Source organism: Pogona vitticeps, chromosome 1, assembly GCF_051106095.1.
Source record: "Pogona vitticeps strain Pit_001003342236 chromosome 1, PviZW2.1, whole genome shotgun sequence".
In the NCBI taxonomy this organism is placed as follows: domain Eukaryota; kingdom Metazoa; phylum Chordata; class Lepidosauria; order Squamata; family Agamidae; genus Pogona; species Pogona vitticeps.
Genome location: NC_135783.1, coordinates 142,548,184 through 142,560,837, shown reverse-complemented (window position 1 = coordinate 142,560,837; position 12,654 = coordinate 142,548,184). Strand labels below are relative to the sequence as shown.

The following is a 12,654-nucleotide window of genomic DNA, read 5'->3' as shown; positions in this document are numbered from 1 at the left end:
GGGTCTCAGAATGGAATGGTCCTATCTATGGAAACTGTGACCTTTTACTGGTGTTCAGGCCTTTTCCTTATATATATATTTTTAGGATGTAATGAAAGGAATCATGCTTAATTTTGAAAAAGTGGTCAAAGAACTCACCACCAAAGAATCACCTGAAGCCAGAGCCTACCTTCAGATCTTCGAAGAAGAGCTTGGCTACTTGAAACTTAACGATGTGAAGCTTCTAGGAAATCTGATTCTCAGAAGCCTTAAAACTCTTCAGACTGTCCCTGAGAAGGTAGGTTCTCAACATGTTGATAAGCAGAGGGGCATTTTCACACACACCCCTTTTGTGGCGTTACTGCAGTTGGTTTTAGTCATTCCTATAGTTACAGGAGGTAGGTGGCCTCACTAGCTAGGAAGTGCACCACAGGCCAGACACTTGTAGACGGCTGATGTGTTCTTAAAAGTAACTGAAACGGTAATTACTTGGTTATTTCTGAATAAGAAGAAAATAAAGAAAGTGCTCTTACAAATTGTAATTCTAGCCACCATTATTTATTAGAGGCACCTTGGAACTGGAGATGGTTACTTCTTAAACATAAGCTTCTTGGTTCCAAATGTCAGGTGGCAGCCTTGAACAGATTTAGTAGGAAGTATGAGGGTAGTTTGGTACAACGTTTTAGACGGAACTTAAACGGGACCTACAAAAGCTGTGCTGTAATGTGTTTCACATTATAGTGAACCATCCTGGGCACACTCCCTGCATCACAATTGCAGACCTTCCACTATCTGTGTAGTGTGATGGTGAAAAGCACAGATTTGGGCTTGGGAGCCCAAGGGTCAATGAGCCATGAAATTCTCATTCAACCACTCATTTGTTCCCTCAGTTCCCTCCCTCCCTCCCTCCCTCCCTCCCACTCACTCACTCACTCACTCACTCACTCTTTCTTTCTTTCTTTCTTTCTTTCTTTCTCAGCCTCACCTTTTTCACAAAAATGGGGAGAAAGACAGCATAGTTGAACTGCAACTAATAAATAAATATGTACTTCCCTCTGATGTGTTTTTTAAAAAACTGCTAGCAAGGTGGATCTTGAATATCATGTTAAACATAACAGTGCTACTCTTTAATTTAATAAATAAATAAATAAATGGATAGCCAACAACTTTTATTTTCCTCTTTTTAACATCAATGAGATTGATGTTCATCAGTGGATCCTTTAGGAGAAAGGCGGCATATAAATATTTTTAAACACAACAAATTAATCAATCAATAATAAAGACAGCATTAAGTAACAATTCTGAACAATTTGTCTCTTTGCATGAATATCCTGGGGTGCTGAAAAGCTCCAAAATGCCACTCTTGCTTCCTTGGAAATAAATACTGTGGCGTTCAGCTCTGCTCTCACCTGTCCGTCACTGCTGGGCAGGGGAACCTCAGCCAATGAGAGGACGGAGGGTGGTGCAGAAGTGGGAGGAGCTGGGTTATATAAGGTGTGAATGATGTGTGAGAGAGGGGATCAGAGTTTTGAGAGATGAGTGATTAGAGTGATTGATAGAGCGAGAAAGAGCCTGTCAGTGAGGGAAAAGTCTGTGTGAGCTAGTGTCTGAGAAACAGTGATTGACTAATTGGTTTTACACCTGTGATTTACTCCTTTTATTTCTTATAATCAATAAACCTTTTATTTGTTTGAAAGAAACCCTTGTCCTTTTGATTTAAAGGATAGGTTGGTGGCAGCAAGTTTTTGGTGAGGGGTAGTGAGCACTCTTATAGGGCCTGGATTGGTAGAGGCTTGAGAGTGGCCTGCTACAAATACCTATATATTAAATTTCTGACTTGCCTACAGGTTGCCCAGCTCATCTCAAAGGGATTTGCGAATGACCTGTTTGCTCACTACATCTTCATGGACAATGAATTTGAGCTCCCAACTGGTGCAGGACTGCAGCTCCAGTTTGCCTTCTTGGGAGTAGCCACTCCTGGAGCGAAGGTTGGACTGAATCCTTCACAGAAAAATGTGAGTCCTTTGCTCCCTCAGCCTGATCTTAAAGTTCCTTATACAAGTAAAGATGCAACACAGGGGAAGGAGAAGAAATAGAACAGCGTGATAGCCTAGAGATCATTGTACTAGGTCCTGACAGTCTCACCGAGCCATGAAACTTAGTAGGTGACTCTTTCATCCAACCTCTCCTACCTCAGAGGGCTGTTGTGAGGGGAAAGTAGAGGAGAAAAGAGATCTTTATATCACTTTGAGTTTACTGGAGGAAAGGTAAGATTAGAAATAAAATGAAATGAAGTAATGTTTAAGCTTCTGCCAACACTACGCTGGCAAGAACAGTTTAAGAAAAGGCTGTGCATAAAATGTCAGATGTGTGTGCCAGGTAGACCCACAAAGAAATTTTTTTAAAAAGGCAATTGCTAGTATTGCTTGAGATATGTCCATTTTTTTCTATATTCCAGCATAGCGCAGTTCACAGGCATCACACAGCCTTCAGGGGGTCAAATGTGGGTCCTGGACCAACCCACCTCCAAAAAAATGTAACTTCTATTTTAAAAAGCTCCAAAAGTCCCCTCCTGCCCTCAAGTATGTTGGGTCTGGATGCAATTTGGCTACATTTTGCGACCCCAAATTGTAAACAATTTTAAATTTGGCCACGAGAGGGTGTGGGAGAGCTTTTTCCAATAAAAAACTGCTTTTCTTAAAAGAAAGATACTTTGGGTGGGGTGAGCATGGCACAGGAGTGGATGCAGGCTTCCAAGGGATCGGGTAGACTTTGGAGCCACACAACTCTGGAAGTTGGTGGTTTTTTTTAGTTCATGTATGGAAGTGGCAAGAAGAGTATTGATGTAGGATTGTAAACCTACCTCTGGGACACAGGTGTCTTCTTTCTACCTGGTAGGGCATGCCTCCTTCATTGTCTCATGAACCAGTCAGGGCAGAGGCAACTGATAACTTTCCAGACGTTGCTGGATATTACTTCCTGTCTTGCTCAGCATTAACTCCATCGGCAAGGACTCATGGGAACTGTGGCCCAACAACAGCTGCAGGGCAATGCAGTACCCACCCCCCAATGAAGAAAATGCACCAGATTGGTTCCAGGCTTAGTCACGTTTTGAGTAGACCCATTGAAATAAAGTGAACTTAATTTCCACTAAAAACAATTTACACACCTTTGGCTTCAATGGGCCCAATGATGACTGCATTTGGATTCATGCCAGTGACAAAGACCAAATCATTCAGATAGTTACCCTTGTTGTTGTGATATGCCACCAAGCTGCCTCCGACTCATGGCAACCTTATGAATGAGAGATCTCCAAAATATCTTGTTCAGCTTTTGTAAACTCAAGCCTGTGGCTTTCTTTATGGACTCAATCCATCCCATATTTGGTCTTCCTCTTTTCCCACTTTCTTCAAATTTTCTCAGCCTTATTTTCTTTTCTAGAGAACCCTGCCTTCTCATGAAGTGCCTAAAGTAGGACAGCCTCAGTTTCATCATTTTTTACTCCAGAGACAGTTTGAGCTCCAGCACCCACTTGTTGATCTTTCTGGCAGTCCAGAATATCTGCAAAGCTCTCCTCCGGCACCATATGTCAAATGATTCATCTTTTCCTCCTGTCAGTCTTCTTCACTATCCAGCTTTTACACCCATACATAGTGATCAGGAATACGAGCCTGTGGATGATCCTGGTCTTGGTCTCCAGTGACCCATCCTTACCCTTGATACTCTTTTCTAATTCCTCCGTTGCTGCCCTTCCAAGTCGGCTTCAGATTTCTTGGCTGCAGCCTAGCGGGCTGAAAAAAAGAGAAATAACTGTTTGTGTGTTTGTGTCTCTCCCACAGTTGCAAATGGAACTGATTGCTAAACCCTCCGTGGGTGTTGAGTTCATCACTCATCTAGGAGTGAATATCCCTGAGTTTGCTAGAAGTGGTGTGCAGATGAATACTAATATTTACCATGAGTCTGGACTTGAAGCCCACGTTGGGTTGAAAGCTGGACAACTGAAGCTGACGATGCCTGCGCCCAAGACTCCAACCAAAATCTTCAGTGTCAGGTATGATTTAGGAATAGGGAATCTCCCAGTCCAACCTCCAGCGTTCTCATTGTCTACCAGTAAGCCTTTTCTTTCTCATCCTAGGATGAACGTCATGATCCTCTGCTTTTTAAAACAATGACGACCACTCCTTTCCCAGCTAGGGGCAGTGCTACATATTAAATCAAGGCCATGGTCCAGTGTTGTTGTTGCTGTTGCTTGGACTGCTTATTACGTCAATGCAGCCTTTCCCAAACTGGACTGTCCCAGGTGTTCAAGGCTTCATTCCCCCATCAGCCTCAGAACACCCCAACCTAGGATCAGGAGTCTGGGGAATTTGTGATTCGGGATGTCTTAGGGAAAGTATAATATGTTTAAGGGAAAGTATACTATATTCTGAAGACAGGAGGGCCTGGCGTGCTCTGGTCCATGGGGGTCACGAAGAGTCGGACATGACTAAATGACTAAACAACATAATATATTCCTCTCTTTTGCAGCAATGTCTTGCACTTGGTCACCTCCACTCGGACCGAAGTGATTCCCCCACTGATTGAAAACAGAGAATCCCGAATATCTTGCACGCCTTTCCTTACTGGCGTGAACCTTTGTACCAAACTAGAATACTCCAACGCTAGTTCCATTGAGGCAGCCCCATATTATCCTCTCACTGGAGAAACCAGGTAAGTTGGCCTATGTGGCTTTCTCCTTCTTTTTAAGTCTCAGCTATGACAAAAGTCTGAATGATCCGTCCTTATCCAAAGCCAGCCAACATGGAAGCCTTACCTTCTTTCTTTGCCTGGGCCCTGGTACCTCCCAACAGATGTGATGATTAGACAGAAGCCTCAGAGAAACTCTTGCATCGTTTGCCTTGCATCGTACGATATATCTGTAAGATGGAATCTCAGAATACACCCTTCCCTGGTGACAAGTATTTTATGATTGTGTTTGTGTGTACGTGCTCACACGTGACAGTGACATCTGTGTCACTCCAGTTAAGTGCATTTTACAAATGAACTATGGCTGTACTTGATTATTGACAATAAGAGGTTGTCATTCCCTTTGACATTAGGTATGAGATTGAACTCCAGCCATCAGGAGAAGTAAGGGAATACAGTCTAAGTGCCAATTATGAATTGAAGAAAGAGAAGGAAGACTTAGTAGACACCATGAAGTTCATTGCTCAGGTTGAAGGTAAGAGACTGTGCAATGATATGTGTTGGTAGATGTTTTGAGAGCCAGGGGTGTGTCAGTCTGGGACTCAGGAGACCAGGATTTACATTTCCACCCAGCTATAGAAATTCACTTGGGAGTGGCAATCATGAACTACTCCTTGAACACCAGACATACCTCAAAATCCTATTGGGGGTCACTGTAAGCCAGAAATGTAAGAAATGACTTGATGGCAGAGCTCAAAAAAGAATCTAAGGGATTCAGACAATGAGGAAGGGAGGACACTTCCAGTCGCACTAGAAAGGGTTGTTTTGCAGGAAGCGGTCTTCCTTAAGGCTCCCCTTCCATCTGTTGGGAATCACTCCAGGCTGGCTCCAAAAAGTAGCAGCCGTACAACTGGACCAAAGAGAATCAGCTTGGGCATAGATCAGGGTTGGGTTGGAATGCAAGTTTGAGTAGGCCATGTGATCGCTAGGAAATAGTTTGCCCTGGGCCACTCCACAAGCAGCGCAAAATGGCATCTATTTCCCTGTGTGATCACACCCTATCTCACTTCTCTATCAAAGGCTCTCAGAGTAGCCATGTAACAAAGCCAGATTCATGCAGGCATGCCGATACCTTGACAAAGGCACCACTCACCATAGGTTTGCCACCACAGATGGAGCTTTGGCTTTGGATTAGTGCTTTTTTCATTGGGTTGATTTCCATGTTCGGCAGCTAGCCATTGAGTTTAGGGAGACCAGTGATGTGCATGCATGTCTGAACCCAAAGGGAGATTGCAAGGTTGAGCCAAAATCCAAAAGAAGCAAGGACTTTATTGTGTTTCTTTTTATTCCCTGAGCAAAGGGTTCCAGGTTTTGCTATTGTATACACAGCAGATTCTGTGCTGGTGCCTCCAGAGGTGCTGGGCAGCATGTTTCGTCCAACATAGTCTAAAAGCTGCTAGATTGAGGAAGGCTGATCTGTACTAATACTGTATGACCATCAACCATTCTTTGCTATTGTATTTTTCAGGTGTAAAACAATCTGAATCCACACTGATCTTCAGGTACAATCGAGGCAAGCACATCTTTACCAGTGATCTCCACGTTCCTTGTTTCAACATTGACGTTGGTACCAACTTCAGAATTACTGATTCCTCGACTCAGGAAAGGAAAACATACACATTTATTTTAGACATCAACAACAAGAAAGTTCCTGAAGTTACTCTTACAGGACGCATAGGGTAATGCTATAAGCAAACATTGATTTTTGCGATATATATCTCAATATTAAGTAGAGATTGTCAACGGAAGCACAGAATAATTTATTTACTTTTTTCCATTTGTTTAAGATAGTTTTTACTCCACCTTTCTCCTTGAAAATGACCCAAGGCAGCTTACAATGAAAGACAATATTTAAAGCTGAAAACAATGAGTATACAACGGTGGTTAACATCATCAAAAGACAATATTTAAAGCTAAGAACAAAAAGGCACCTTACATAATTAAAGTGCAATATGAAAGCTAAGAACAATAAGTATACAATTAAAGGAAAACACCAATGCCTCTATGAGAAATGGAAAACACAAAAATTGAAAACACAAGTAGTACTAAAAATGCAGTCAAAGCAGTAATGCATAACATTACTTTTCTATCAAATCACACACAGGTAGCTACTTGCTGAGAGAAAGGTCTTTGCCTGCTTGCAGAAGGATAGTAAAGATGGGGCCTATAAAGCCATCGAGTCCAACCCCCTGCTCAACACAGGAATAAAAATTAAAGATATCTGCCAGATGGCTGTCTACATTTCTCTTAAATGCCTCCAGTGTTGAAGAACTCAGTATCTCTCCAAGTGATTGGTGGATCCTGAGGGAAGGGGACCATTAAGTCCTTGAACCACTGGGGACCTTGTTCCACAGTTCACTACTTTAGGAAACCTCCTGGTGTCTTTGGGTCAGGCTAGGCAAGACAGGTAGTTCATATTTAGAAGGACTGCTCTCTGAAGTGGTGAGAAACATCTGTTTGTCATGCCGTGCCTTTTTCTTCAGCTCATATGTTGCATTTAGCTGTTCCTTATTTTCTCCTTGGTCCTTGGAAAGTAAAAACAGGCTTATATTGTAAGTCTAATCGTTGAGACAGGCATCTCTGAGGAAATCCCATTATCAGAGAGAAAACATACAAACTTGAAGAGAAGCTATGATTTGATATCCAATTCACATCTAATTTGACCCTTAAAGACTTCGAGAGCTTCCACAGCAATTTTAAAGCAGTGAAGAGTTCCTTCTCCTGCTTCATGGCTCTCAAAAGCTTCCTCAGGACAAAATGGATCCCTAGGGATCCCAAGAACTGGGATGGGGGGGGAATAGAATACTTTTGATTCCACCAGAACAAATGAGGCTGATGACATGATCCCAGTTGCCTAGCTATAGTCTTCTGCCATCATAAGGATGAGTCATAAAATACATTTGGCACTGGAAAAAATAAGACCCTCAAAACATCAAATTTGATTCCAGCATCCCCATTTGCTACTCTCCAGTTTTGGCTTCTGGCATCCTTTTTCGACTTCTGATTACGATGCCTCCTTCCTTGGTTCATTGCATTAGTGATCCTCAGCTAAAGGAGATGATTCACGTGGTGAAGGGGAGGATACAAAGATGTTGATGCCGAGACAGACAAGCTGAACTTGGAGAGAGGGTCACTGCCCCTCTATCACCGTTGCCCTTAATCTAAGTGCAACATATTGGCCCAATTTCAAAAGACATTTCTGAACAAACTCTCCAAAGAAGGGTACTTTTCATCCTCAGTTGCTCCCCCTCTCTCTCAAAACTGCCCTGATTTCCTATTGTTACATAAACATAGTCTTGTGAGGAGAAATCAAGACATTATAAGGGATAAACATTTCACACCTTTCACAAAGAAATTTGAAGTCCATTTACATGAAATCCTCCTTTGTCTTTTGTTTCTTCAAAATTGATGGCTAGCGTCTTTAACACATAATACACAGGGGGAGAGAGAAAGGAAGCCATTTTCAAGGTTAAACCATTCCAGTAGAATCTGAAATGCCTGAATTCAATGTTTGAAGCCTACTATAATATTTAAATGCACAATTAGTTAATAAACCGAGAGAAATGATTGAATGCAGCAATTATAGGTGTTCTGGTAGATCTGAAAATAAAAATGAACTTTTTTTTATCACCTCGTTTTTCACCTATTATGAAAGCAAAGGCCCAAATGAAGTAAAGAAAATAGAGAACGTACAGTCATGTTTGTGTTCTTGGTTGCTGTTTTCCAGATACAGCCCTGGAAGAGAGTCATCAGGGGAAGCTTCGATCTCTATTCCACGCTTGGAAACCCAGGCGAAAACAGATGTATCCCTTCAGAAGTCACCAGATGGGATTGTGTTTCATGTTGACTCTTCAGCCACAGCTTTTGGTTCTTCCGTTTCAGAAAGAGTTGTCTTGAAATATGGTAGGCTCTTTTCCGAACATGAAAGATTGACCTATGCAGACATGTCATCCAAGGTGCTTTGAGCAATCCCGATCTGACGATCACACTCTAATCCTGGACCCTTTCAGTGTCTACCTTCCGGGTGGATGTTTTAGAGATTTGTACTAGGTTGGCATGACTTGCTGTTGTTCAACTATTATCATAATCACAAGCCGGGAAGTCGATTCTGATTTATGGCAACTTTTTCCAGAGTTTACAGGTAGAGAGTACTCAGAAGTGGTTTCCAATTACCTTTCTTCTGGGCTGCTCTGGGACTGTGTAGCTTGCCAAAGGCTACAGAATCTGGGACAGAGTGGGGAATCAAATTCTCAACCTCTAGCCCCATAACTAAAGGTTTACCTCCCTGACTTACTCAACCGTAGCAGCAACCAAATGGTTTCCCTCTAATTCTAAGTGTTATGGATAATTTACCTGAAGAGAATTTAGAGATAACCAGCTGTGGACCTTTCTTGATTTCACAGAAGAGCTAGGAGCTCCATTCAGTTCAGATGCTCTGAAATTAATTCCTGGACACACGATTCTTTCATTTCTATAGCATACCTTCTGAACCAGGTTCTGTTGGATTCCTCTTTGGGGTTCTAGTAGAAATTAGATATTTGAAGCCTCAAGTCTACCTTGATAGAAGACAAAACAGAGTTTGAAGGATCAATAGTCTGATCTGGTGTTAGCCCGCTTCCCATATTCCTATCATATATTTTTGGTCTACCTGCCCTCAGCCTATTCCAGTCTTCCTTCAACATGTCAGATCAGATGTTTGTCTCGGACGTATGTGTTTATTCTTGTTGCTTCTTTTGGATTTGTTTGAGGGATTTTTCCCCAGTTTAGCAAACAGGCTTTGTCGAAGCTAATACTAATATGTTTATTTCTCCCTGCCCCTCCCTTGATTTCAGATAATGAGAAATTTGAAATGCAATGGAATTCAGGCACTAGCGCTGCCTTGAAGAAAATGTCAGGCAAACTACCTACTGATTTTGCAGACTATTCAAGGGCTTTCCAGAAACGGGCTAATGAGATGCTGGATCACAAAGTAGTCAATACAGATATGACGCTCCGCCATATTGTTTCTCATTTCATAACAGTAAGTGGAAATATCTGCCACAGAAAACTCCTGGTGGAACCATACTAATCTTGGGTATGAGTGATTCTCTCAAGGGTATATGCAGTGGATTTTTAGGAAGCATGGCATTTATTAAGAAAGAGCAGATGTATTAAGTCCAAATGAGTGATTTTCTCCCCAAGCTCTACATCAACCCCAACACTAGCTGATGAAATAGGGCAGACACCAATCCATACATCAGGAGGGACCAAGGAGAAGAGAGGCCTTACTACTTACCAGTGGCTGTCACCAGGAGGCAGTGAATGCTAGGGGAAGCATTGGTTCTGAATGGTTAGATGTGTTTGTGGTTAGAAATATTTGTTACTCTTGAGAATTGCAGCCTATATTAGTGTCTTCCAGTTTTATGAAACATAGGTAAAACATTTTCCATTAAGTGGAAAAATAATGGCAGAAATACAGAAAAGCAGACAGCTAATTACACGGGAAATAAAGGGGATGTTTTACAGCAAGGTTTTCTAGATGTCTTTGTACAACTGCTCACCCATACATCCAAAAGAGAACGTGGTCCTATATCTGATACGTGTGGCTTTCTCCTACCATGTGTCAGATAGAGTTGGGATTGTTGTCACCATGAGAAGGGGAGCGGTGATTCACTGACACAAGAGAGGCAAAGGCCCAGAAAAACCAGAGGAGCAGTTGTCAGTGTGGGAGCCATCAGCATAACAGGAAGTGAGGGGCCATGCAATTAGGAGATCATACTGAGGCTTTTCGCCACAACAATGATCGATTCACTTCTGGAAGTATTGGTATGAGGTTGCAATGTTACGCTTCTCCCATATGGTTCTCACATGATCCCAGCGGTGCAGAAAAAAAAAGTGATGCTGTTACTGAGACTAACATACCACCAAGGCTACATAGACACTGAACCAAAAATACTCCATTTGTCACACAGTGACTAGATCATAAGTCTTTTGTACTGTGATGCCTTCCTCTGAAATTGCAGGCAGTTAATACGTGGCTACAGCAGACATCCAGGAATGTCCCTTATGCCCAACATCTAAAGGAGAGATTGAGTGGACTTCAAGACCTAAACTTTCAGAACATTGACCTTATCACCATTCCCGAGGAGCTCTTCTGGAGAAGGTAAAACGAAAAGATTTAAATTCTTCATCATACACTTAATTCAGTACTGGCAAAGGCCTTTGTGTTCTTGAAGTTGGTCAAAACTGCTTGCCACATGCATACCAACTCACAGAACTTTAGCAAGATACAAGAACTAGCCAAATGTTGGGTCATCAACATGGGTTCTTCCACACAAATGGTTCCTAGGACTACAGAACCCGAAAGACATTGTCCAGTCACTCCATCAAGTATGTAGCTTGGTTTGTTTTTGTTTGTTATTGTTAGCTGTTTTTCTTTTGCGATAAGAAAAAGGATGGAATAACTGATGGGAGAGTTATAACTGGAACTCAACAGTGTCTGGATCCTCTATACATTTTTTCAGTGGTCTAGATCAAGAGAATTCCAGGGAAAACTCCCCTTTTTGGTACAATTGGTCTAGATCAGTGGTTCCCAACTTTAGGTAACACAGGTGTTCTTCGACTGCAATTCCCAGAAACCCCAGCCAGCACAGCTGGAGGTGAAGCCTTCTGGGAGGTACAGTTCAAGAACACCTGGGATGCCCATGTTTGGGAACCACTGATCTAGAACAATTGTGCAAAAAGAAAAAGCTTTGCTTGGAAGCCTCTTGAGTTTCTAGCAGGGAAAATGTCTGAAGGTCCTTTTTCCTATCCCACTCAAGGTCACACAGCACTGCTAGTCATATTCATTGCCTGGGAGTTATCCCCAGTGGCTCCCATGTTAAGAGAGGGATTTTGTTTTGGTTTTTAACGTGATTTTAAAAAGAAGCTATCCAAGGTGCTGAATCTATTTGACTGGGTTCTGTAAAGATCAGACTAAAACCCAAAGGAGATTAACCACTCTAGTGGCATTGGAGCCAGTAACCTCCACTGGTGATCGCTGTTGTCTGCTATTTGTCAAAGTTAGCCTATTTTGTATATCTTTAAACCAATTTATTGTCATTGTAAGTATATACAAGGTATATCCAAACAACGAAATTCACACAGACACCCAAAGACCAGACCCACATGCACATACATAAAAAATCTCCAAACACTCCCCACCCACTAAAATCCCCCACTAAGAATACGTTGAGTATATATTGAGTATATATTAAGAATACATTGAGTACTGTATATATAAGTATATATTGAAAGGACTATATCTCAATCAAATCTGCATGTAGATTCAAACTGGGATAACAAAAGTTAAAAGGGTCTCCAGTAACTGATGATGGGAAAGACCCTTCTCAGGCACAGGTGCAAGGCAAACCACCAGATTGGATTGATGGAAAACCTAGTCTGTCTTTGTGTGTAAGGGCACTTGCTAAGCAAAGTGCAGCCACTATTTATCACTTTGAGTTCTTCACTGAGTCTTCACTCTTATTTCTTTGGTATTAATTGCAGTGACGGCCAGATTAAGTACATTTGGAACAAGGAGGGTGCTGTCCTCACCATCCCTCTGCCATTTGGCGGAAGATCCTCCTATGACATACGAGTGCCCCAAACTGTCAGGACACCTCCATTGGTAATGGAATCCCTGGGTATGAACATGCCATCACAAGAGTACAGAATTCCACAGTTCACCATCCCGGAGTCTTACACACTTCGAATCCCGTTGCTGGACACCTTTGAGATGTCTTCCAATGTGTACAGCAATTACTACAATTGGTCGGGCTCTTATTACTTGGCAAACACCACGCGTGACACCTACAGCCTGAGAACAAGCTACTTCATAAAGGCGGATTCTGTGTTGGATCTACTTTCATACGATGTGCAAGGTGAGGCTCCTTGTCCATAACACTGTCATGG

At 42.2% G+C, this 12,654-nt stretch overlaps 1 protein-coding gene across 1 annotated transcript in view; it reads left to right on the top strand.

Annotated features, from left to right (window-relative positions):
• The window catches only part of APOB (apolipoprotein B), a 59,024-nt gene that overhangs the window by 28,797 nt on the left and 17,573 nt on the right, over nucleotides 1–12,654 (top strand). Inside the window, 10 exon segments of the mRNA XM_020815630.3 lie at nucleotides 86–277; nucleotides 1,827–1,994; nucleotides 3,819–4,030; nucleotides 4,507–4,689; nucleotides 5,079–5,200; nucleotides 6,194–6,404; nucleotides 8,453–8,628; nucleotides 9,558–9,745; nucleotides 10,728–10,867; nucleotides 12,250–12,623. Coding sequence (XP_020671289.3) covers nucleotides 86–277; nucleotides 1,827–1,994; nucleotides 3,819–4,030; nucleotides 4,507–4,689; nucleotides 5,079–5,200; nucleotides 6,194–6,404; nucleotides 8,453–8,628; nucleotides 9,558–9,745; nucleotides 10,728–10,867; nucleotides 12,250–12,623 — 1,966 coding nt within the window.